This window comes from Alligator mississippiensis, chromosome 13, assembly GCF_030867095.1.
Source record: "Alligator mississippiensis isolate rAllMis1 chromosome 13, rAllMis1, whole genome shotgun sequence".
Taxonomy (NCBI): domain Eukaryota; kingdom Metazoa; phylum Chordata; order Crocodylia; family Alligatoridae; genus Alligator; species Alligator mississippiensis.
In genome coordinates this window covers 6688340-6715558 of record NC_081836.1, presented here as the reverse complement: position 1 = coordinate 6715558, position 27219 = coordinate 6688340, and the positions used below count along the sequence as shown (strand labels likewise).

General features: G+C 41.1%; 2 protein-coding genes across 6 annotated transcripts in view; one reads left to right on the top strand and one right to left on the bottom strand.

The window, feature by feature from the left end:
* The window catches only part of PDPN (podoplanin), a 29942-nt gene extending 7043 nt beyond the window's left edge, over positions 1-22899 (top strand). Inside the window, exons 2-6 of one of the 2 annotated variants that reach the window (XM_006273444.4) lie at positions 10342-10427; positions 11960-12092; positions 18385-18423; positions 19054-19165; positions 21535-22899. In XM_006273444.4, coding sequence (XP_006273506.1) covers positions 10342-10427; positions 11960-12092; positions 18385-18423; positions 19054-19165; positions 21535-21541 — 377 coding nt within the window. In that variant the 3' untranslated portion in view covers positions 21542-22899. The remainder of the gene's footprint in view (positions 1-10341; positions 10428-11959; positions 12093-18384; positions 18424-19053; positions 19166-21534) is intronic. The other variant, XM_006273445.4, reaches the window with a different exon arrangement.
* The window catches only part of LRRC38 (leucine rich repeat containing 38), a 258878-nt gene that overhangs the window by 208169 nt on the left and 23490 nt on the right, over positions 1-27219 (bottom strand). The gene's annotated exons all lie outside the window — the stretch shown is intronic.

The following is a 27219-nucleotide window of genomic DNA, read 5'->3' as shown; positions in this document are numbered from 1 at the left end:
TGTCTGTACCCAGGAACAACAGCAGGCACTTCACAGTGTGCATCTTCCTGAAGAAAAATAACATCGGGGCATCTTTAAGAAAATCATATCACGCGCACACACACCAGTGCACATTGATGGGTCATGGCACTGTTTTTAAGCCTGGGCTGTTACTAGGACATAGAGGGAGGAAACAATGGCAGTATGAAAACAATTCACAAGTCCCTAGTGGTCTGATGTTGCTAACTCTCTGGGTTTCATTGTAAGTCTCCCAATATTTGGTACTTTTCTGAAAGCCTCAGCTGCAGGAGTCGTGTGTGCCAGGAAAAAAATGTCGCTTCTTTAAAAAGGCAAATCTTCTAGTCTTTCTTGTAAAGGAAAGCTTCAAAGGTCGACACCCCTTCCTCCCTCCCCCATGAGGCTCAGACTCCAAATGAGCCTTAAATGTTATTTTTCTGAAACTCATGGTTTTGAAGGAGAATTGGTGAAGGTCCCATGTTTTTGACATGATCTAAATCTGTGGTAGCATTCCCAAAGTGCAGTGTCTGCAAAGGAAAGTTACCACATGATATTAAGTTATAACATGAAATGAAAGGGAACTATTGCTTTGGCTCGGATTGAAACAAAGTGCACTGTTAGCTCATGAGAGCGGCTTGGATATTTGCTGAGCTCTCTCGTTGGACTATGTAAAAGTTCCACCACAATATCAATTAGGCGCACACATTTTCCTTAGCCTAAATGACTGCATTGGTAATGGCTTCTCTCAAACTGTCCTGTGTGTCAGACTTCGCCCTTTCAGTAAAGATCCTTCTAAATGAGAAGAGCACGGCTGAGAACAAATCCTTAGCACCAAGTTATCTGTTGGCCTGTCAAAGAGGACAGAACTAGCGGAGAATATGGCCCTAGAATGACAATATTTTCATACTTTCACCGAAGGCCTGGCTTGACTTTAATCATGGCATTAAGCAAAGTGTAGAACAAAATCCACTCTAGAGTTTCTAGTACAGAAGATTTTCAGCAGCTCTAACTAGAGAGGTATTTCCTTTTCTTTTAATAGCATGATTGATTTCCATACCTCGGAGTTTAGACAAGCTATCAGTTAAAACAAGTTAATGAACAGGGCAACCGACTGTGGAACAGCGGAGGATGCGGTAACCATCTGCGTGCCCACAAGTACTCTATAGTAAGCGATGGGGCTAAGTTGTTCTGGTTTGGCTTTTTCATTAAGGGGTAAGGAGCTCCACTTAAGTTGTCACTAGCCACGGGCACACAAACCGTTGACATCAGGTTTTCCGCGGTAAGCCCCTGCTCCCACTTACCTCTATTTAATTCGGGCGTTTGTTCACACACACAATGACACACTAGGCTAAAAGTGAGCATGCACATGTTAATAAAATGTAATGTAGTCAGAAAAAACCCACATTTTAATACAAGTAGTGCCATAACAGTCAGTCTGCTTCCTTTACAGTAAATATTCCAAGCACTGAATAGGACTGCTAAGCCAAAAAGCCTTTAGTTTAATGAGTAAAACCGAAAGCACAAATTGGCCCCATGCTCTTGTTTAAAAGTGCCCTCCGCACATTCTGGAACATGAAGTGGTGAATATACTGCAGCATATCTTACAATCATGGACAGGTTTCTCTGCTGTTTTATTTGGATGCCAACTGCAAAATTTTGAATTAAGCAAATATTTTTTTTCATTCAACAGAAAAGGTCTTTCCTTCCAGGACCAAAAGCCAGATTGGTTTAGAGTAAGCAACCAATGACTCAGCAGCAGGACAACCTACTAGTTGTGACACCTCCATGGATTTTGCAAATCCTAAAAGTACTGGGGAAAAAAATGCTGCATGTGGGGTGAAGCCTCAGCATGCGTGAGGTGACGATTTGTCCAGCTTGCATCCAAACCTAAACTCTGTGGTTATCACGTACCACCAGACCCAAAATACAAATGGAAAGAAACTGGCAAAGTTTGCACAGTTTTCCATTAAAAATATTGTTTGTCCAAAGATGCTGAAGCTATTCAAAGCCCCCTCCCTTCCCCTCATTGATTCCTAACCAAATCATGCACTAGCTTCTATTCAATAGGTGGTAATTATGCTAAGGGTAGGAAGAAGTTGGAGCAGGGTTTCTCCAAACGCTGGGTACCATGTTTAGGTCTGGGAACTCAAAGGACTTCCCTTGGCTTTCTCGAAGAAAATAATCTATGCAATGCGTGATGCAACATACTGTCCCCTGAGAGGCATGACATGATGAGCACGTCAGTGAATGACAAGGTTCTTTGGGTAAATCCAATATCTTTTATTAGACCATCTAAAATAGTTGGAAAATTTCTCTTTTGCAAGCTTTTGGGTACAAACACCCTTCTTCAGGAAGAGGTGCTCTTCCTGGATGGGATCGAAGCCAGAAGCCAGTATGCAAGACTGTCTGCAAATGTGCTGCAGACAGTGGGTGAGAAACAGGTTGGGGGGGAAGGGAAATGGTGATCTGGTGATACAATGTAGCTGGTAAATAGTAGAGGTTATCTGGGGTATCAGATGTTAAGAAAGTTATAATGTGCCATAAATCCAATGTCTATATTTAGTCCATGATTTTTTCCATCCAGGAGGTTGACAAAATGAAGTTCATAGGCTCATCTGTGAAAGGTGTTATGTAAATTCCCTTTGAGGATTAGAACTGAAAGACTGGGGAGAGAGTGGTTTTCTTGTGAGAAATGTGCCCCCACAGGTAATTGGGTATTTCTGTCTTTGACAGATTTTTGGTGTGCGTCCATTCTGGTATGCAGTTGTTGTTTGGTCTCTCCTACGTATTTTCCACTGGGGCATTTAGTGCACTGGATAAGATGCATTACATTTCTGGAGGTGCAGGTGTATGATCCAGAAATGGGGACGGTTCTGTTGTGGGGTGTAGTTATTGTGGGAGTGGTGGAGATGTGTTGGCAGGTTTTACGTTTCTTCTCATGGATCTGTTCGGTGTGCTTTGGGGCATAGGAAGTTTGCTTCCGGTGATGAGATTGGCAAGGTTCAGTGCTTGTTTAAAAGGCTAAAATGGGTGGTTTAGGGAAGATCTCTTTAAGAATTGGGCTTTCTTCTAGTACAGGTTACAATTGTTTGAGGATTTTCCATATAGGTTCCAGGGAGGGATGGTATGTCCCAGTGTTGTGCGATTTGTGGAGGGGTTCTTTCTGTACTACAGCAGCTCTTCACGTGGTATCTGGGTGGCTCTTTCAAATCATCTTTCAAAGATCACACTTTTGAAAGAGTCACCAGGAATGAAGGAAGAGAGAGCACATACCGCAGCCCTTTCTTTTCTGACTGTCCTCTATGATGGCCACCCTATTCAGAAACCAGAGGCATTAGAAAAAGGTATGCAGCGATAGGGCTAAGCCAATATATCAAGTTGCCTCAATCCTCTGCTGTGATGGGAAAGACAAAACATGGAGAAATGAAATGTCATTAACACATTTACAACTATGATCAGCTTGTAACCTATGTCTGACTCTCTGGCAACACCTGATGACCAACAGAATGCACACGTGGTAAAACCAGCAAGATACCCCTCTAGCTCTCTGTAGCTCCCTAACCCATGACTTCTCCTAGTGGATAGATATCAATGTTGTTATAAATAAACAAATACTCCTAGAAAAGCTGACAGTGGATATCTTATCTGAAAAGAGGAATCAGTCATGTAAACACATGCACCTCAGTCCTCTTCGGCAATACAGCTATAGATCTATAGACAGACTCCCTATCAGTGATTGCAACGTGGATTGACGTCAAGAGCTTTGCTCCCATTTCTGCTATGTCTGAATCTGGCTTGTAGATTTTGAAAAAAGTACCCAGTTTATGTGGGTTGATTAGTATTGTCACTTGAGAAATGCTCAGGGGCCTCAAATGACACTAATGTAATCCTAACAAAGGCTCATATGCATTTAAATTTTGAGAGTTCACCAGTGGGTTTTGACTGCCAATTTCAATTAATGAATGAAAATAAAGTAACTTGAATTGTAAGAGGTGCAATGCTTTCTGATTGACAGCAATGACCTCATTAGGTGTATGAAAGCAGCTTTCTGTCCTTTAAATATTGCTAATCAATATAAAATTGCTAATCAATCATATGGCTCTTTTCATTTCTTTTATTCTATGCTTGGACAGAGGTGAGGGGTTTCAGGGAAACCGTGGATGAGTCTTCTAATTTTTCTTAAGGTGAATTCTTTCAGTGTTGGCAGGCAAGGTTCTTTGGGTAGATGTGATATCTTTTATTAGACCAACTGAGTAGTTGGGAAAAACATCTTCATTATTGACAGGGAATAAAACATACCCATGTAGGGGGTAGCTCAAAATCTTCTCACTAACTTAGATGGCAGCTGGGCCTTTGCTGGCAATGCACATGGGAGTTTAAGTCACTCAGCCTACAAGAAAAGTCTGAAGTTGGTTTGATCTCTTCCATCTTCAAAAGCTCTTTGTTATGCTTGGAGGTACCTGAGAGACATGCTAATCTTCAAGCATCATCCAACTCTTACTCAGTCTATTGACCTTCACAACAGGAGTACTTTGAAACTCACCCTAAGAGGCTTTTCCATTCAGCTGATATAGTGAGCTCATCATTTTAAGAGTGGGCCATTGTATGCATATGCATTGAAAAACTTCTGTAGCAGCATGGAGCTTTCAAAGACATTGTGTCTTGCCCTGGCGTGAGAAGTTGCAATCCTATCACAGTTGGGGACTTTCAACTAGAATGCTCCCAGTTAGAATTTGGCAATGCAAAATGCAGTGATTAATTGACATCTGCACCAGCCTACATCTGCAAAAACAATGGCAAGAGAAAAGGTAGCAGGAGAGAGGAAGACACCAGACAGTAGGGGGTATTCAGATTTTACAAACTGCTCAGATACAGGAATAGAAAGCTGGTGCTTTCCCCTGCTGTTCCCCCTAAAATTTACCATCATGTTAGGTGTATAGGTTGGAGCCGTGTTGGTCTAAGGACACAGGCAGACAAGGTTCCTTGGGTAAATCCGATATCTTTTATTAGACCAACTAATATAGTTGGAAAAATTCTTCTTGCTTCCTCAGCCTGATGAAGGTTGTTTGCACCCAAAAGCTTGAAGAATTTTTCCTACTATTTTAGCTGGTCTAAGAAAAGATATCGAATTTACCCAAAAAAACTTGTCTGCCATCATGTTAGGTGACGTTTACCTCTGAACATTGGACCATTAAAGGTCCAATGCACATATACAACTTAAGCCTGATTTAAGCCCTATTTCAAAGTGGGCCACAGGCCCTGTATTGGATGCCTGTTCCCAGTGAATTTCTCTCCATACAGAACAGTATTGTTGTACCATGAAGTATTCCCCCTCCAGAGTTGTTCAAATAGGTATAAAAAAACACAGCACAAAACAAAAAAAACTTTCATACTGCTTTTGTAACAGTAGAGCTGTTCATAAATGTTGGACTGTCCCATTGTACAGGGAAAACCATATTCTAGTTCTTGGGGTGACATCTTAGCTCCTTTGAAGTTCATAACAAAGTTTCCATTAACTTCAAGGAGTCCAGCCTTGCTGTGTGCTGACTCAAAGAATATGTTCTTAGTGCACACGAGAGAAATGCATTTCACTAGGTTGGTCACCATGCTCTGGAAACAGGGTGACATTTATGGAGTATGGTTAAACCCTGTGTTGGGGAGTTTAAACAACTAGAGTGAGATTGTAAGTACTTGTAACTGAAACCTGACAATTTATAAGAACCATAGGTTTTTAAGGCCAGAAGGGACTATTAGACACTCTGTATAACACAGGCCCAGTTAATCCAAAAAGCTTGTTGGGGTTTTTTTCTTTTTTTACTAAAGTGAGTCTTCCAGGCAAGTATCCAGTCTTGACCTGAAGACTGAATAGATGGCCACCCCACCGCTTAGCTCAGTTATTTGTTACAGCAGTTTACCACCCTCATTGTTTAAATCTGCCCAACTGAAGAGCTCATTACTATGATGTATTTCCTATTTCTGCAGGTACCTCAAGGCACCCCTCAACCTTCTTTATGATGATCTAAACACATCTAACTCTTTAAGCCTCTCTCTGCACTGGATAAATAAGGCAAATACATGGGCAGATATGGACTCCTTGCTGATTATCAGTGGCAAACTCTGCCAATCTTCAGTGCACACAATCCAATTATGTCAGAGTCCCTCTGTGTCACATCTCTCTATGTGAGGTTCCCTAGGGATCTACATCTTTGTTTTCTTACATTGTTTCCTTTGGGTGCCTGGAGAACAGGTCATTCTACAGAGCTTAGAGCCATTGCAATGCCAACAGTGTAATTAGCTCCATGAATGGGTTGCTTGTTATGTATGTAATAAACGTCTTTCACTTTCCGCTTGGGGTTTCCCTGTGGTAATCGGTTTTCTCCATCTGCACTCATTCACTGACTACTGCGTAAGGGATATTTTTTCAGTTGGGCCTGCGATTATAACCTTACCTGATCCTTCCGATGCATATTGCTGAGCTCATGCAGATGGACACGCTTAACTACAACATAGTCATTCAAACATGGTAATGGTAATGTAATGGCATTATTTTTATAAATCCCAAGATGGGGTTGCTCTATGGACATCTCAGGGCATTTCCCACTCCACACTGGAACTTTGCCTTTCTTCTTCATTTTAAATATTTCTTTTTCTGAACTTTCAGGGGGAAGGAGGAGGTTGACCATTTTGGGTCTGAAGGGAAAAAATGTGTTAAACACACATGCACAGGTGCATGCATATATGTGGGTTATAGCTTCTCTAGGGAAGCATTTCAGATCTACCATTATTTGCTCTTTTAGAGCTCTTCCCAAAAGTAGATTGGCCAAAATGATCAAGCCCTTGATTTTTAAATAAATCATTAGGTAGAAGAGAGATTTTAATGGTAGTTCCCTACTCACAAATAATATTAGATTACAAGCTCCCTGGAAGAGAGGCCTCCTCTGTGTTTAGCATCAGATGTAACAGGACCCTGATCTGTGTGATTGGCAAGGGTGTTATGACAATTTATGCAATTTATGGCAGTGCTCGCCAATAGAGTCAAGCAGTCCTGCCTTGGCTCACAGCAAGTAGGCCGGAGGAGATGAAATAATTCTTCTCCATAGAATACAAAGGAAGGGGAAGGATAAATCTAGGGATGGATATAATACAGGCTTTTGTCTTCAAGTTGCAAGTTCAAAGCCCACCCTACTTTGGTAGTGAGTGAATGCTGACGCTTCTGTGTTACATTCCTTATTGACCGCGGTCCAGTTCCCAGGGGACGGTTCCCGCACTTGGGAAAGTACACTGCAGTTAATGCCCTTACTAACCACCAGAACTGAGAGACCTAGCAGGCAAGGAAGATGAAGATTAAAGTCCATCTTGCAGGCTAAAATGTTAGAAATAAGTGAAGATTTCCATTGACTGAAATTTGAGGTAAGCAAAATGAGAAGTCATTGAAGGGCCCGATGTGCAGAGGGTGGATGCTCAACACTTTCTGAAAAATCAAGGCCCTTTTAACTCTCTCAAAGGGAAGTTTGCTTCCTTGCTTTCCATATTGTACTTGTCCAGGGCACTTATTTATACCAACTCGGTTCCTAAAGTTTGACTTTCCAATCCGTATTGAGGCACCTAAGTAGATGCTTCGTGCCTACATTTAAGTAACTAAAGTCTATATTTAGATGCCTAAATAGAAGTTTCTATTTAAGTCCCTAAGTGTGGATTTAGAAATCTAACATTAGATTCTCTGGTTTCAAGATTTTGACAGAGGCATCTGGGATCTCAGTTTCATGCTATAAAGTTGCACTAGAACTGGATATATTTTTTAAAAAAATAACTTCAGACAGAAATGTCTGAAGGTACTAAAACATGTTTTTATGTTTTGATTCAACCTGACCTGATTTTCCTCTAATTTTTTGGTTCAAATACTGGGCCCAAACAATCCATCCTTTGCTCAGCTCCAATTCATGCACAACCTCATAAAGAAAACAAAGAAGTTAATGGATAAACTCATTTCTTCAGTAGAGAGATTAAAGCAGTATATTTCTAATCTCAGATGCCCAAGAGATGAGGATGCAGCTTAGATCACCCAGTTGTCACTGGTGCAATTAAAAAAAAATTAATATTTAAACACTACAGACTGCTCACTTAATGTTTTATTTCCCCTACAGAAACATATTAAAACAATACAGTATCCCCTGATTTCTATTCTCACACTGTGGATAGCTGTCCTCTTTGCTTACAAACAATTAACTGAACTGTGCTGCCAATATATCATTTGTCACTTTGGAAATCGCACTGGGATATGGAGTGTGTTGAATGGAAGCAATTCTATTCATCAAGTATAAGTAGAGAAACACTGGAACAGAAGCTAGTGCAGGAGGGAATGAAAGGATCAGAGATACCCACTGCTCAGAATAAAATGGTTAGTAACCAGGTGGTTTTTACACTTTTGAATCTGTTGCTGGGGTTCATTTGGGGAGAAACTCAGTCTCTTTACCTTTCCTTTCAACAACTCCTCTCTTGCCCTCTTCAGCCACCGTACAGGAGGCAAAAAAAGTCCTGCAGTACAAATTGGGACTTCCAACAACTCTGAATGGCAGGGGGACCTATTTCACTGCACACGATGTATCCCTCCACAAAGGACAAGTATGATTAATGCAGAGGATGCACAATGTTCCTAAAGCATGTCTTTGGATTAAAACTATCCACAAGACGACCCTGAGTCTGCCTTTTCTAAAACCTGACGTTTAGAATTCAGTACCTAAATTCATACTGAAATGGTAGTATTTCAACTGGACTGCTCATATGAGTCCCAGGCTGCTCATATGTTTAAATATTCATTCCTTTTCAAATGTTTTCCTGGATGGAGGTACTAGGTATATATTAGTGCTAGGTAGAAAAAGCTAAAGTTACAAAGTCAGTGTTTGAGTTGGTGGCTCAAAACAAGGCCTAACTTTCTTCATTCCTCTTTGAACTTGACCATTTTGCATCAGAAAAGCCTGAAATCCTGATACTCAAAACTTTTGAGCCGAGACCTTCAGGAAGTGCTACCGATACTTCACAGATACCTTACAGGACCGGGCCACTTTTTGATCAGCTTTCTGCACAAATAAAATGTGAAGCTAATCTAAAGAGTATGTGATAGATGACAGATAACAAAAGTTTCAAAAGGTGTTTGGAGATGGAGAGTGGTTCAGCTTGCTGCAGAGACTGAGACCAGGTATAAAGTATGAATCTAAATTCAAGTTCTTCAAAAGTTTGTTTGGAAGTGTTTCTGTCTTGGGTTTTGAACTCAGGCATATACTTATTATTAGCTCTTGGACTAATAGAGTTAAGTTTCACAGTGGCATTTGGAAGTGGCAACATCATCATATCCCAAGCAACAGCTTAAGTGGCAGCCTTTTTAGTTATGGTGAATTAAAGGCTCCCTGGAAACTGCAAATAATATCAGCATCGAAGGATGATCACAGTTTCATGAGTAAGTTTGATATCTGAACAGATGGCACCTGTGTTCTTCTGACCTTCTTAAGAATTACCAACTATTTTCATGTAGTTGCCCTTTCCTGTCCTGTCTTGTTCTCTCTCTCTCTGTTTTCCTCTTGACTGGAAAGGCAGCCAGATTTGGCCATGCCTGTGAGAGAAAGTGATAGGACCTGTGTGACAGAATTGTGCCAAGGAGTTGGGTAACACATGTGAGACTAGAATAAAAACCCTTTCATTTTGAACTGCTGTTTAAACAAACAATAAGTTTAAATGCTGAAAAATTGATTTGCCCGTTTTCTACTTGGATTTCCCCCAAAATGTCCCCTTATACCTGCTGGCAATCATGAAGGTTCAAGGTCAGTGATTCTCAACCAGGTGCCATGGTATCCTGGGGTCCCTTGAGATCCTTTCTAGGGTGCCATGCAGTGTTAGCACGGTTAGGTGTGCAAACAAGATTCACAAGATAAACTGGAGATTTCAAGTAGGAATCCAGCGTGTTAAATACATTGGGAGCTGTTGTGGCCTTTGAGTTCTTTGCAACAGAAGAACTGCTCTATTACTTTTCTGTTGTGAAAACTAACAGTTGGCATTTTCTGTAGGGTGCCTTGCATCTCAAAAAGTTGAGACCTGCTCTTTTAAAGGTAAGTCTATAATCAGAGATTTAGTTGAGATGGGAAAAGGAGTTTATCAGGATTTAAGTTCATCAGGATTTAAGTAGGCTTTATTCACCGCATGTTGCAAGTGTATGTGCACGTACATATATAGCAAGACAGAGATGGAAACAGAGGTAAATCCTCTCATGCTGGATGTATTAATGTATGGACTGTTCAGTTTAGCCAAGGGTGATCAACTGACACTGCAACTCATTTTCTGTATTTCATTTAGCAAGCTCAGTTCTAGAGGATGAAGAAAGTACAACAACGGATTTCAAAGATAGGAACGACACATGGTATGATGAAGTGCCAACTCTGGTGAGTGTCACTAAACCAAGGCTCTCCAGTTCAGCATGAATCTGCATTCCCTATGTTGTCTTTTGACCTGTCAATATGGTTTTAACCATTAAAGTTACATAGCAGTAAGTCATGACTTGAATTGCAAAAAAAAAAGGAAAAAAGCTGACCAAATGCCAGGGATTTTGCTTTGCAAAAAGCTGGAAATATTTGTGACAGTTGCTGAATTGCGCAAAATAGTCTCAGCCTGCCTCTGCACCGCCGTGCAGTAGTTCTGTCTTGGTGTGTTTCCACCGGCTTTAGTGAAGATGAGCAAATGTCAAACTGATGTAACACACCAGACAAACTGATCTGCAAACTTCTAGAAGATTGGTAAATTCTGCTTTCCCTGTCTCTATGCTGATGTTTTGAAATTTTGCTGCTAGGGACTGCTGTGGAAAGCAGTTATAAAATTGCTTTTTCCTTATGACAAAAGTTCACCCAGTGACACTAAGCAAAAATGCAATTTAATTTTTACTTTACAAATTGATGAAGCAGCATACTGTGCTCTTAACTGGAAACTTCCCTGGGAGCATCCTAAAACCCAGGCCTCCCTATGTGGATGTAGCTTATGGTGAATCCACATGCATTCACAGTGGAAATCCAGAGAGTTCACTAGAGGGTTCTCTCCTTTTATTACTAGCCTGTTCCTCCCACTCTCTCTCATACACCTGTTTTGTAAAATATTGGGCTTGATTCTCAGCTGCTCTTTAATTAGAGGTAAAAACACCTGGTTGTAGCTCTCTGGGCATATGCCTCTTATGGCACCTGCCCCATTATGGACTAGAGAAGTCTAACAGCCACCCAGCTGGGAGCTCCTGGGCTACGTACAGACAGTCAAAAAGCCTGAGGCTGAATTGATTCAATCTTCACAAATTAATCTAAGTTGCGTAGATTGAAGCAAGGGAACAGACATTCACTTGTGATTCTGGAAATGCAGCCACATGTCTGCAGTGGCCCAGGCCAGAGCACGCCTCCCTGCTCAGTTGAAGCAGACAGCTTGAATCTGTAGAGGATCTGGAGCAGACGTTCAATAAACCAAATTAACCTAAATCAAGTTAAGCCTGATACTACGTCCATCCAGGTATATCTTAAACTGGTTTTGATCATTTTCGGTCATAAACCACAAACCAAGACAGCAAAGTGATTTATGTGCACTGAACTTCTGTTGTGTTACAGATTTAAATCGGTTTCCAATCATTTATACTGATTTATGTGTAATGTCTGTCCTTAACCCTGAAGTACAGTATGATCCTGCTGCATCCCCATCAAACCTTGTACCTAGGAGGGAATACTTCACTTTCTACTTACCCCCACCATATCTCTGGGTTATTTATACAAAATAGCCATTCACTCCTGTACTGTAAAAGCAGTATAAAGCAGGCTGGAGAACCTGCCCACTGGCACATATGAGGGTGAGGATATCAACTTTTGTATATTATAAATAAAATGGAAACTGGGTCTTACTTTGCCTCTCCTTTCTTTCTTTCCTCTCCAACATTCCTGCCTTGCAGTTGCCTACAAGCCTGCACAATATAACAGACTTTCTCCAATTAGAAGACCTAATGACCACAGAAAGTGCAATCGCCACGAATGAAGACAGTGAAAACTCTACCGATCCTGACGTTACTCTTGAACATGCTGACGGTAGAAATCTTTATTCTCCACTTTTTGTTTGAATAGACTCTAAGTTGTTTCTCTCACTAGGATGCTCCCAACACTCACTCAGTAGTCTTTTGAAAAAGTCTCCTGCAGAATTTGAAGTCCTCTCGAAATCAGGATTACATCAAAAGGAACCTGCTGCTTTTGTGAAGCATTTCTGAAGAGTCATTTAACATCCTAAATTAGTAACCAAGTGCATGCACTACAAGGGGAATTCATAGATTTGTTGTTACCTCACCAGCACTTCCCAGTTCAAATCCAGCTTAGACCAACAGTGATTGAAGTCATCTGCCAGTACTTAGATTGCACGTGTGAAGTCACACAGCATAAACCATCCTCAAAAAACTCATTCTTTTGTTCAAACACAAAGAGTCTGAGGTACAGAAGACATGAGTATAATAGCCTAAGTATGCTCTGGTGTTATACCAGGGATGTATTTGGTAGCCGTGTCGGTCTGAGACAAAAAGAAATGCAAAACTCTAAAACTCTTGGTTCCGAGATGATTGTGAGCCCGAAAACTTGCAAAGCAACATAATGTTTTTTGCAATTTCTTAGTTGGTCTAATAAAAGGTATCATCTCTGAACCAAGGGTTTTAGGGTTCTGCATTTCGGTTTTATACCGGCATGTCTTTTTTGACTTCTGTGGAGTTATCCATGATTTATTGTGGTGTGAAACAAACAAAAAATTAGATCTACCGTCTTTGAATTGTAGCAAAATTTTCCTACACCATCAGACGAAAATCCAGTAGAAGAAATGCTTCCATATGTGCACCAGTATACTGCAAGGGAATAATGGGCAACCCTAGCCTCTGCTACAGCAACCCAGTCTGTTAACAATACATGGAGTTGAATATAACTTACATTAAAATAGTTAGAAGAGCAACCGAAATATGGCACCGTGGGTTCTGCATGTACCATCCCTCAGTGCCTTCCTGAATTGGATATGCTCCATTAACAAGATAGAACAAGGTTTAAGTGCAAGTCCTGAAAATTTAGCCTCATATCAAAATAACTGAGCAGTGTTTGCCTTCCCATAGCAAACAGCCATCACCAACAAGGGATTCTGGGAGCATTGAGCCTGGTTTAGTTAAAAGACATACATGGCAAAGCAAAGCACAGCTATCAATTCTCCAACTGTAAATGCCAAAATCAAGTATAGGCAAGCCCATCAAGTAGATATAAGCTAGGCAGAGGCACAACATTTGTGGGCAGCAGGAGAGAATTGATTTTAGCGAGGCACTGTGCAGACTTTACATCTGCAGCTGTGAGAAATGTTTGCAAGGAAACTGCATGAAACTCATCTGGTTTTGAATTTCATTGCAAGCTCAAAATTCAGAACACAAGGTTTATTAAAGCATTCACTTCGGTGCATGAACCTGTCATGGCTGCGCTGGATCCATTCAAGAGAGTTTCCATGAAATCCCGAGTCCAACAGGTCTCTCCTGGAGCTTTGCTTTGACATGATTTGTTTCAGAAGTCAAGAGCAGATCCTGGGCAGCCCATAGATTTGCAAAGCCCTGCAGTGCCAGCCTCTGGAACGGGCTGGATTTGGGCTCCACTTTCCTAGATAATCCATACTCCATCTCCCCCTATCTCACACAAGCAGTCCTTGCTGCTGCAGATGATGGACCTGTCTAGATGCTGGAATTGGATCTCTTTATTGGTATATTTTAAAAAGGACAAGTTTTGACTGAAGTTCTCTCTTTTTTGTTGCTGGCGTCTCCCTCCCTCTCCTCTCTTCTGAATTCTGTAGCAGTTTTATACCCATGGTCAAAAGATCAAACATATTTGTAGTTAAAAATGTATGTTCCACCTTCTTTTCCAAGTCCCTTTCTATGGACAGTCTCTTGACTTGGTTCATTATTTAATAATAGAAGCAGTGGTTATAAGACCTGAATTTGATAGGGTTGCAGACTTGCTTTCCAACAAATACGTGAAAGACATAAAGAAAGAAGCAGCACATGGGTTTCATCTGTTTCTGGTTGGTAGCAAGTAAGGGGTCAATAATACCGATGAAAGAAAATTTTTATAAAATGATTCAGTAGAAGTTTTCCTACATATGAGATCTCTTGTTTCCAATCTGCTAGTCCAGGGTTGGACCTTTCTATGGTAGAGACAGCCACATAAACTGAAGGAAACAAAATGGGAGGAGAGGGGGAGAGTGGGTGTGGGGACATAGACACATATCTGCTTATGTCTGCCTGTGTCCTTAGACCAACACGGCTACAACCAACACCCCCAGGCACATATCTGGCATTCAACTGTCCGGCATGACCCATCCAGATTCTTATTGGCACACACTGTCATTGCAAGGTGACATTCAGTTTCTGACTTTTAAAAATACATAAAAACTCTTTCCAATTGCCAGTAGAGGGAAAAGATATCAGACAAGTATGGGGGCAGGGGGAGATATTATATTCACGGCTATGTACTTTGCTAAACAAAGCACATCTGTCATGGGCATTAGCTTAGGTCTGAACTTGTCTTATAGCAAGTCTTTCAGTCTTCAAAACAGAAGATCTTTCACAACAGCAACCAGTCTCTCTTTCTCAATAATAGGACACTTTGCCAAGTAATGCTCTCTAGAGAACAGCTAGTCAAGGAACTTGAAGTGCTTCCCAAGATTACATCACGCCCCCAGCAAGAGGGTTACTGTAAATCCCATTTTACAGGCGGAAAAACTTACAGACTGAGGATCTAAGCGGCTTGTCAAAAGGCACACAGGAAACTTCCTTTGACAGCCACAACTAGGACCCAGATCTTCCATGTTCCCAGCCTTAACCAGAGAGCCATCCTTCCTCTTTAAAGCAGTTGTCATCTTTCAGGCAAATCTCACCAGTTGCCTAAAAGAATTTTTCCCTAACGTAGGAAAAGCATGTAGCACACAGGGAGGTATTTTTGCATCAAAGGCAGCCTCAGAGCCACAAACTGCCATGCAATGCCTAGACACTGGGTTAGTGTGGGGCAATGCTGCATCTCTGGCTTCCTTAGCCGATGAAGCAGCCTTTTAGCTTTTTCTTCGTCGGCTGCCTATTAAGGAGGAATAGGGTTCCCCATTCTTCTTCCTTTCACTCTCTGTGGAGCACAAAGGGTTTCCATTTCTTAGAAGCTGAGAGAGGTTAAATCGGATTTACTTTTCCCTTGCTGCTGGAAACTAGAGCCATTTTTTCCCTCTGCCTTCTCTCCTCATCACCCTTCTTTCCTGGCCAAAGCTGGAAAGGCTGGATAGGTCCTGAAACTTCGATAAGCTTTCCCCATGATGCTTCATCTACATTGGGTGTCACAGGAATTGTCCTTGGAATCAACATCCTAAAAACTTATGACGAACGGGCTCTGAACAGGCATAAATAGGCTACCGATTTCCACAATTCTTTATCAGAACCTGAATATGAAGGCCCAGAAAAATAATTAAATGCTAACAACTTGCATGTAACAAAAAATTATTTCCCTCTTTTCAACATTTTCAAACATTATAAAAGAGTCAGCTAAACCACAAGTGCCTGGTTTTGGCGAAGGAACAAAAATATCTTCCTACTTTCTTACTTTTTCTGTTAAAAAGCAAACAAAGCCGTCTTAAAAAAAAAACATCCTGAAAACACTGGCATTGTATAACTACACATCCACTGTTGAACCATCAGATTGCAAGACAATGACAGGCTGTCCTATGTGAATTTAAAGATCCTGGCACTGTGGAGTGCAATTGCTGTGACAAATCTGCTCGGATGAGAGGAGCTCGCAGCCTCCAAAACAAACCTGCCTTCCTGTTTGGTTAGGCATAAACCTATAGCAGGCTCAAAAGCAAATATAATAAAGGTTAATGTCTCCGAGCTGGAGCCTTGAACAAATCATTCCACGTTAACTGACACTGTTCAGCATACAAATTAGTGAAGAAAATAATAAACCCAAAGGAACTACACTAATGTCAGTATTCAGAGCCACCATATACTTACCCTAGCTGTTTGTCATCTCAATTGTACTTGGCAGATGTAGTTATTCATTACATATGATGGCAAAGTATGTGGTAGTATTTATCTCATCCACATGCATATATACCATGTTCAAAGAATATTAAGATTGCAAAAAAATCAAGCACTCAGGAGGCAGAAAATGCCAGAATGAAGGTTGCCCGTGGAACCTTTAATTTTTCCTTCTGGGGCATACGCATCATAGTGCAGTTATTAACAATTCCCGATTGATGGGGGGGGGTTGTATATTTTTAGAGATCATAGAATCATAGAAGTAGGGTCGGAAGGAACCTTGTAGATCTTCAGGTCCGACCCCCTGCCTGGGCAGGAAGAAAACTGGGCTCAAGTGACCCCAGCCAGGTAGGCATCAAGCCGCTTCTTAAAGACCCCCAGGGTAGGAGCCAGCACCACTTCCCTTGGAAGTCGGTTCCAGATCCTAGGCGCCCTGACTGTGAAGATAATAGTTATCCACTTTTTAATCTATTAAAAAAAGCATACCTAATGTTTTTAATCAGAAAGTTATGCGGTACTAAGTTAAATAACTTACAAAAATTTACTATGTTGCAAAATTACTAAACCAAATGTATAATTCTAACCAAATCAGATCATATTCCCTTATTGCTAATTATTTAATTCTATGTCAATTTAATCCTGTATCATCTTTTCCCTTATTTTGCCTGGAATTACCATCAGGTAACCTACTCCATAATTACCTAGACCATTCTGCTTGACCTTTTAAAATATAGGACAATATACAAACTCTTTCACTCTTGTGGATTTTTCCTGAGTTCCAACATTTCTTTAAAAGCCTCAAGAGGCCATCTTCTCGGCCAACTCTTTTAGAACTTCTGGAGTCTACCTGTCTGGCTAAATGATTTAAAAAAATGATTTTGGATTTCTAGCATCCTCCTTAGTTATTAGGGAACAGGAAAGTACTTCATCTTCCTCACTGGATGCAACTACATCATCCTATTTTTTTTTAACCAAATACAGGCCTTTAATATGGAATGACCTCAACCTTCCTTTTTTCTGTCATTATTAACTTTTACCATTGCTACCTAGCCGTTAGCCTATACCATTGTTTTGATTTCTTTTATTCCAACTATGGTTACAAATTCCATCTTGCAAGAGTGATTCATAAAACTTAAAATTTAATCAGCATATCACCCATCTAAAGTGAGAGTGTTTCATTACTCTCTTTTTTAAGCAGCATGGAGAAAATAAAGCAGTGGTTTTCAACCATGTTAGACTCAGGGCACCCCATGGAAAATGCCAGCTCTTAGCTTTCACTCATTTTTGGACAAGAGAAAAGTAATAGAGCAATTTTTCTGTTGCAATGAACACCACAACAGGTCAGAATGTCTATAAAAACCACCCTATGGATTTCTAATTGAAATCTTTTGGGTTATTTTGTGAATCACATTTGCATACCTAACAGTGCTAACACTGCATGTCACCCTTGAAAGGATCTCAAGGCACCAGGCTGGGAATCACTGAATTACATTTGTATGTCTAGTATGCAGTGTCCGGGGCCAGATCTTTTCAGGGTACTTAGCATGACAGATTGTCAAAGCATAGTTTCCCCCTTCAGGTGCAGTTCAGTTCAGTTCAGTTCTCTGCAAATCAGACTCCAGAGTCTGAAGTTGAGCACCCTGAACGTGAAGATGACCACAAAGATTGGTTTAAATCTGCAGCAAGGGCAAGGATAGAACCCTTACGTCACATTTGATGTGACCCATCTCCAAAAACCCAGCCTTTCATTTGGGATGCATCCACCCTGGGTTTGAGGAATATCCTCTCCAATGAGGAAGAAAGGGTCTGAAATAAAGAAAATGTTTTCAAATATATATAAATATATATATATTTGGGAGTCGAACTCGATCTACTGATGTCCCTTCTGACCCTAACATCTATGAATCTATAAAACAGCAGCTACATCAAAGACTAAATGGGAAGCTTTTAAGCAGTCATAATAAAGAGGATAGCATAGAAAATTAAGGCAATCTAATTTACAGTTGTTTTATATCAGTGGAGCACTGTTCATCTTAATGGGGTTACTCCTAATTTATACCTGTCTAAGCAAGATTAGGATTAATCCATTAGAGTTAGTTTTGTCTTTAGGCTAGTTTATGATGTGTGGCCCATTTGCCATTTCTTTCACGCAACGCTGTTCACTACCACTTGGCAGTGGATTCAGCTTGAGACAACTGCACTCTTGCTTTGGTAACCTACCATACGATAGGACAACAAATCAGGAATCACAGCACAAGAGTCAGTGCATTCAAGGAGTTATTCTGCTTCTGTCTTCACAGATGAACTGGGTGAAGAGCCAGAGACAACAGAGGAAGAAGGTATTAAGGCAGAGTTAGTTATAAAGAAAAGAGGTGTACTGAAATCCTAGATGAGGTATACCTCCAACCTGCTTTTCAAAGACCAGCACGATTTGGATCAGAAGTAAAACAACAGGACTCTTTTTGTCTTCAATGGGTTTTCAATCAGGCCCCATAAACATCAACAGGGAACCCTTGATCCTAAGCAACTTTTCTTAAAGTTTAGAGAAGATTCAAATTCAAAGGATCTCACAGCATCCCAGGGAGCCCTGGGCCCTGGGTTGAGAATCACTGCATGTTTCCAGCCAGCCTGACTTTTGGGTCAGGTCAAATCTGGGGGGTGGTGAAGCACTGGAACAGGTTACCCAGAGAAGTGGTGCAATCTCCATCCTTGGAGGTTTTTAAAACCCGGCTTGACAAAGCCCTGGCTGGGATGAACTAGTTGGGGCTGTTCCTGCTTTGAGCAGGGGGTTGCACTAGATGTGACCTCTTGAGGTCCCTCCTAACCCTCATTTTCTATGATTCTGATTCTTAAGATTGGGATGTGGCAAACATTTGTGATGCATTATAAAGTGTTAGGACTGTATGCCATCAATCTCCACTCTTGCAAAATGGTAAACATGCTAATACACTGCACCTTTTCTCTTCCAGGTGGCCTGGGAACAGCTGCACTAGTTGGAATCATAATTGGCATCATGGTAGCAGTTGGAATCATTGCTGGAATCATTATTGCTGTTGTGAGGAAAATGTCGGGCAGGTACTCGTAAGTAAAATACTACAAGCCAAGCTGTGTGGCTAGATGCTGTTGTACCTCCAGTTGTGCTTCTACCAACAATGGACAGACTCCATAAAGGGCTGAATTCAACATCTAATAGAGTCTTTCCATTACTTTCAGTTGATTCATGCAGACTGGTTCCTTATAGGGAGTGAACCTAATGAGTCAAATAATTTATTTGATCTCTAGGGGAGTCTGGAAAACATACAGGAAGTCAGGCATAGGATTTTTAACATTTCCATTTTTGGACTCAGGCAGACACATATTGGGTATGCCCATTATGATGACATCTAGTGCATAATGCAAGTGAAGTGGGGGAAAGAATACCCAAATGTTATCAAAGTTTGATCAGCCTTCTATCTCAAACATCAAATAGCTCCTTTAATTTACTAGTGTGGTTGAGGTTGTGGGACATCGGTTCCTTCCCTGCTGCTGCCCAATCAAGCTCATCCCTTGCTAGATTTAAGGTATCCCTTGAAAAATACCAGCTCTTAGCTTTCACTCGTTTCCTGACTACAGAAACATAACAGAGCAATTCTTCAGTTGCAAAGAACTCAGAAAGAGCGTCGCAGGTCAGACCACCTTTGACATTAGTGATTCCTATTTGACATTTCTGGGCTTATCTTGTGAATCATGGGTAGGTGCTTGCACACTTAATGTTGCTAATATTAGTATGGCATCCTTGAAATGATCTCACAGCATCCCAGGGGGTGGCAACCACAGCTTGTTTCCAGCCAGCCTGACCTTTGGGTCAAGTCAAGCTCTTGCCAGCCTCCTCCACTTAGTGGCCAGATACTGTAATAAACACTGTAACGCCTGCTACTGTGGGATAAGTTAGTCGTAGGGGCTGGTTATACATGAATTTGAGGTGGTTCCTGGAGCTCTTAACCCTGGATCATCCACACATTAACACCTGAAACTAGTTTTAAGCACACTTTAGGCAGCTTAAAGTTATACCACTACAGGGCAGGTTTATTTCTGATCTGCGTTATCCAGTTCATGTTCCATGAATGTGTGGCCACTCCCCACAGACAAGCCACCCAAGTTGCAGTCCTCCAGCATCCCAGGATGCAGTGCCCCCTTCCCCACCCTTCTGTTCTGGGTGGATAAACTTTCCACCCCCTAAACTCTACTGTCCAGGGGCCAGTTCTGGCACCAAGCTAACTCTCCCTCCTGCCCCTGGGGGTTACTTTCCTACCCCAGGGGTGCAACCTCATGCAAGCAGACTGAAGAGCACACGCCAGCTAGCCAGGTCACAGATGGGTCCAGGAGTAGGGTGTGGGAGGGATGAGGGGGTACAAGATAGGGGTTCAATCAGGTCCCCATGTGCTGGGGATTCCTTCCTGGGGCAGGGGCAGCAGCTTCCCCAAAACTGCCTTCTCTCACTGCTCCCAACTTCCAGCCACTTGAGGAAACACAACCAGCACCCCCCAACCCCCCAATCCCAATTTATTTAAATGTGAGACCTTCTTTAATTAATTTCCTCTTTATTTCTTTTTAATTTTTAAAATTCTTTTTATTTTATCCTCAGTACCTGACTTCCTTCATTTCATCACTCTTCCCCTACCCCCATTGCCTTTCTACCTCCCATTTCATTACCAATCCCCATCCCATTAACTCTCTGCCTCCCAGCTTCATGTTCCTGTCCCACCAACCCATCCCTCATCCCCCCACCCCCACTTAGAGTAGGGACAGACAGATGTCCTGGTTCACTAGCCCTGTAGTCCTGCCCCTGCTCACCAGGCCTCTGGTGGCAAGTCACAGCTGTGCAGGTGGGGATCAGAGAAGGTGTCTAGACTAAGGGTGTGACTGCTCCAAACTCAAGCTAGCACTAACACTGATGATCAGCATTTAAGTAGCTTAAAGTGCAAGGTGTAACAAGGCCCATGGACACATTTAAACAGCTCAAATTGCAAGGTGTAACAAGGCCCCTGGACACATGCCATGTTTGTACTGAAGTATGTACTCTTAGGTGCCTGGATACTGCATGCATACTCCATAGGTCATAAAACTGTTCACTGTTCACTTCTAATATTCTTGAAATTAATTCTAGCACTGACAAAATTTGCAGACCACAGCACTAGACTATAATGCTTTGCAAAACCAAAAGGAGATAAAATGTATTGAGTATTGTAGTTGACAAATACTATTCACCAATTCAAGCAGATGTATAACTAAAGTAATCTGCACTGGTGATAACCAGAAACTGAAAAAAGGAAAATACAAATTGGAAAAAGAGGGAGAGGGGAAGCGACAGAGGAAAAGGGAGGAAGGAAGGGGACAGCAGTGACAAACAACTACATAGATTTAGCTCACTCAGGTTAAATGTCTCCCCTGTTTTCCTTTTGTTTTGACAGGCCCTAAAAATAATTGAAGAAATAGTGCCTCTTGTTATGCCAGAAGAAAAAATTGCTTCCTGTTTTACAAACTACTAGAAAACTGTTCCCATAACCGTGTGAGAAGATGATCCATGGAAAGAGTGAATGAAGAATTCCAGTTCTATGGGGATACCACACAGCTTTCTGGAGGAACATTTTACAGACATGACAAAAACTGAACAGTTTATAGGACTCTGCTGAAGTATTTTAGAGGAATAAAATATAGAAAAAGAATATGCAGTAGGAGAAAAGAGAAGGGGAAAAAAAGGAAAATCTAAAATGTGGTTTTCAAGTAGTAAAAATACTGTGCTAGCTAGATGTTAAAACAATGGCAGGAAAAAAAATATTTTACATTGCATTCTATCCTTTTCTCTAAAAATTTTTATCCAGATTTTTTTTTTTTTTGTTCTAAGCCCAAAAACTAGTCAGGGAGCCTGCTGTATTCTTCAGTGTTACAGAGGTATAAAATTCCCAGCGTCTGGGTACGTTCATCTACCAAATCTGTACTGTTTAGCAGGAAACGTCATCCTGATAATCAGGAATGCGATTAAGAGGAGGAAAACACATTTGTGGCCTGGGAACTTCAACCATTCTGCTGAGACGAGACCTGTGAACCATTATACAGTCAGGCATGGTAGACCCAGCTGGAACTGGACCTACCAATGAAAAATTGCTCCTTCCTCTGACTGATCGGCAAAGAACGACCAGTTTTCTCTGTTGCAGAGATGTGCAGAGACTGGAATACACATCCTAAATTAAAGGGTGCTTGGAATATACCCACTTTTGATGGGTCACTTAAACCTATTACTCAGCATGTTTTGGATCCAGTATGTAGAAGCTTCCACAATTGGTATATGCTATTATATATATATATATAATATATATATAAAATTTCTTTGTCTTCTCTTTTTAATTGTATAGCAAGCTATGTTTGACTACATACGGTGCACTGGAAGATCAGTGCATATATGAATGAGGTGACATCTCTCTAGACACAAAATAACTTGTGCCATGGCATCGCTTATGCAACAGGACTGAAATGTGACTGAGGTTTCAAACAAAAAGGCTTTATTTGCTTAGTGGCTGCAAAAATCATGTTTTCTATTTCGACCCTCAGAAGTTGGAAAATTACTGGAATCCTCCTCAGAGAGGACTAAGACGTACAAACTTTTCCAGATTTTCTCTTCAATTCCTTCTGTGTGCCATGATCTATCATATCAAGCTGAGCTTTGGAAATGAAAATTATGATGTATATTATGTCAGAGTTTATAATGCTTAGTCCCTATTTTATTTTATGCTATATTATGTATATTAAAAAAAACACATATATTTTGTTCCTCCTGATTTTTCTTGTCTCTCTCTTATTGCTTCTATGTCCTGGATTTTTGTCTTCCACCTGAGTGCTGGATACTGATGTTCCAGAGTTCAGCACGTTTCCTTAATGTCACGACAACCAAGTGTCTTTAAACGCCTCCTGCCGTTCCACTCTGGATACACTTGTGAGCAAAACTTAATTTAGAAGCTGCTTGTTGTGCAAAATTTGGCCTTGCACATTGATAACCCCCAGTCTCTGGTGACTTTGAGAGGGTTGCAAAGAATAAGGAGAGGAGAAGGTGAAAAAATAAATTTGTGTGAAGAGTAAATATTTTAAGTTTTAGACATATATACATCTGTTACCTCCATTTTGTTCAGTACCGTATTTTATACATCTGAGATTGTGCAAACTTTTCTATCTATAGAAGGGTCCCAACTGAAGGAAAAAGCCTCCAGGCTAGATCTGGAAGTTGGGATATTTAAATGTCTGGCCACTTTATAAAGACGAAGTCCCACTAGCAAAACCAAAACACAGATTGGCATTTCAAGAAAATCTCAGGAGTTCAAATATGCTGGGATGAAAGATTTTGGTTGTGGCCTGTTATCTCTAAATCCAAACATTTCTTCAGGACCCAGGGGACATCTGTGATGCCAAGTCTCTCATTTTCTTTTTTACCAAAAGTTAATTCAGTAGGATGAAAAATCATGCTTATGCTGAGAATCAGCATGGAGCCTATGGACCACTAACATTTTACTTATGGTCTGCTTTGAAGGCTTAAATGGCCTTCAGTGACATGTAAGCTGATGCTATTCATCTATAAAGAAGTGACTTTTGCTCCCCTCCACCCGCCCCTGAATTTTAGGATGACCGTTGTATCCTTAAAATCAAGGAGCCTGACTTTATTGATGTTTTATTCTATCTCGATTTGAGGAGACTGCTCAAACAAAATTGTGATTAAGATCTGTACATATTAAGTGACATGTTTCTTGTGATGAACAAGATGGAATACAGGATTGCCAGAGCGGTGTAATAAGCCTAAATTAAATACATTTATGTTTGTTTGGGGTTTTTTTGTTGTGGCCCAAATACTACTGTTGTGCAGTTTAACTCAAAGAGCATTAGCTATACGCTTCTACCATGATATGATGATATAATGGAATTAATTATTTCCTAATACCACAGAATAGATTTTGATATATGTTCATACTTCAGTCAAATGAAATTAGGCAAGAAGTGAAGTCTTGCCTACACATGAAGGTTTAAGAGGTCAAAATCAGTGTAAGAGGCTATTTAGATAAACCATCAGGCAAAGATGGACATGGACACCCTGGAACAATTTTAAACCTGGTTTGTGTAGATTTAAGTCAATTCTTATGAGGTTAAGCAACATTTGATATAAGCCATTTTAAACCACAAAGGGGAAATCATGGCAGCAATGAAGTGAACAGGAAAGCTCCCATTTACTTCCGCGGAGTCCACTCCAAGTAGTCGCATCACTTTACCTAAGGGTGCAGACAGGTGTGGCAATTCTCTTGCTATTAAAGGGGGTGTTGATTGTTCTTGCTACTAAAGGACACTGATATAAGCTGTTACAACACAGCCGTTGTAGCTGTGTGGTTCTGTTGCCATGTTAGTATAGGAAAACCACTTTATCTTTGACCTTTTATTCAGGGTCAAAGTTAGCATATTTAGCTATACCACGATTGTTTTTATTTTTATTTTGTCATCAGCAGTAAGTTGATGAATAGGCAACTCATTAGTGGTCCCGTTGCCTTCAATGGGATGATTACTTGGGGGAATAGAGCAAGTAGAACTTGAGCAATCATTTCTAAAAGTTCTGACAACGTGTTAGTTTTCAAATACTGTGGCCTGTGATCCATCATCACGTTATCTAGATGTAGACATCTGGTAATGCCAGTGTGATAAAGGAAATGTGCACATGTACATTGAAAGCTATGTTATGCCCTGAGATGAAGATTTCTATAACAGCTTAAGTTTCTATTTTTTAGTGTAGGGGTTCCCCCAGTGTGGCTGGCAAGGCCCTTTGATGAGACCTGGCACCCAGGACTGCCCCTTTGAAATGTTCCTTGGAGGCAAAACTTTGGTAACCCCCATGCGTGTGGTTTCATCAGTGCCCACTAATATTCTTTGCTTTATTCACTTCTCTCCATAATTCTGTTTGGATTTTGAGGAAACACGTTTACTTTTAGGGTCCCAAAAGGGGAAAAATGTCCCTGTTGATCACTGCTGCCTTTAACAGATAATTTTGTAACAGATTGCAAACTTTGCACACATGATTGGGCTTATGTGACCTGCAGGAAGCTGCTGAGTTGTGGGTGAATCCATGTGAAAGCAGCAAAATTATTGATTTTTCTTACTGTGGAAAGATACAGTGCCATAAAGAGTCATTTATATTAGTCTGGAGTCAGAACAATGTCTGATGTCTGTACTAGGCAAAGCCCTGGAAAGTGCACTTGATGACTGACCAGCCATATGGAACTATGAATTATTTAGCCATTACAAGGAATACCACAGATGTCACCAATTTCTCCCGCACATTAGCTCAGTTGCTCATGACTTGCTCTTGCAAAATAAGCCAGGTTCCCTGACTCCCCGCCAGCCTCCCAACCTAAAATGTCCATATGGAGAAATATTGTTTGAGACGGAAGTAACAGCACCCTCTCCAAAAATAGCCTTGTAGTAGGTCAGGCAGCCTTTACAGAGTTCTGGATCATTCACACCATACCAAACCAATGGCAAGCCCCACCATCCTGCTTGGATGCATTTGCCAGTAATTCAGAGATTTTCATTATGGACTATAAGACCTTCCAAGCATAGCATAAAGATACTTCTGGACTCACTGACTCTCACTAGCATAACCAGAGCAGGGTGAGCGCGGCACTGACAAGGAGGGGGCACCAGAAGAACTCACCAGAGAGAGTCTTTACTACAGCAGGGGCACCAAACCAGGCAGTATATCTGGAGTGCAGGGGGGCAAGCTGAGCAAGCAGAATGGGAGCCTTTGCCAAGCCTTTGCCTTAGCCCTGCACCCAACATGTACATATGGGAGGGTGAAGTGGGGCAAGGGAGGGGGCAGGGAAGGAGTGAAAAGGGACCGGAGTTTGCTAGGGAGTGCAGCACATGGTGCTACAGCAGCAGCGGGGGCAATGGCAGTGGTAGCCTCGGATGGTACGCTTTCCCTTCCCATCACCCCTTGTCTGCAGCGGTCGGCATAACCCCCATCCCAGGTGCTCACTGAGCTGCCTATGCCTCTCATCATTAACATCACACAAAGCAAAACACCAGTAACCTTAAAAGGTGAACTTCACCTCTAAGCAGATGTCCAATTCAAGGGTGTCCTGCCCCCTCTTCCTTGTGCTGGCCAAGGGAGGGATTTCATTCCCAGAGAGGAAAAACATTTAACATTTCAACAGTTCCTATTGTCAAGTCAAAATCAGCAATTCCTCATCAAGTTCAGCCCTATATATCTGGTAAAGGGAACGCACCCCTGGCGCCTGGGCTTTGAGTCATTCATGGGGCTCGCTCTGACAATGCAAAAGCAAGGACCAGGTTTCCTGTGACAAAACCGAATGTCACTGAACTTTCATAAATGGGATCTCCTTGGTTTACTGGTGTCTGTGAGGAAGGCAGGGTGGTGGAAAAGCACAATGAAGGCAATTGGTATAGGTCAGGCACGCTAGAACTGTCAGCACAAAAAAAGTTTTTCAACAGTGTCCATTATTGGTCTTGTTTTTACAATAATAACTGAAAGTATCTCGTTGGAGATCTTGAGAAATGTCACAAAAATTTAACAAAGTTATTGTAACCATCAAAAACATTCAGAAAGGGACCCTACTCCCTTTTTTTTCAAAAAAAGGAACTCTGAAAATATTTTGTATTAGTAATGAAAAAACAAGCCCACAATTGCTATAAACATATGGATCCTTGCCATTTGAAAAGAATTAGTTTTATCATGGTAAAGCTATCCCTGTATTTCCCAGAAAACCACTGTTCAGTAAAAAGGTTAGATGATACTCTGTAGATTAATTGTGCCTTCTGTAACAGGTTGTCAAAAGAGCTTTAAATATTCATTATTTATCAGCCCTCTGACAGAAATCAGTTTAATCCCAAATTCAGCTGGAGAAAGTGAGACTTGGGTATTAAAGGACTTGGACAAGGTTACAGAGTGAGCCAGTGATAGAACTGTGACTAGAACCCAGGAATCCCTAAGTCTCAGTCCTCTAACAGCAAGGTCATATTACTTTGCAGATGAAGTAATGATTTTTCCATTATATTTTAGACATCACTGAATCCTTTTATGACCTTTAAAATGATGCAAACACACTGCA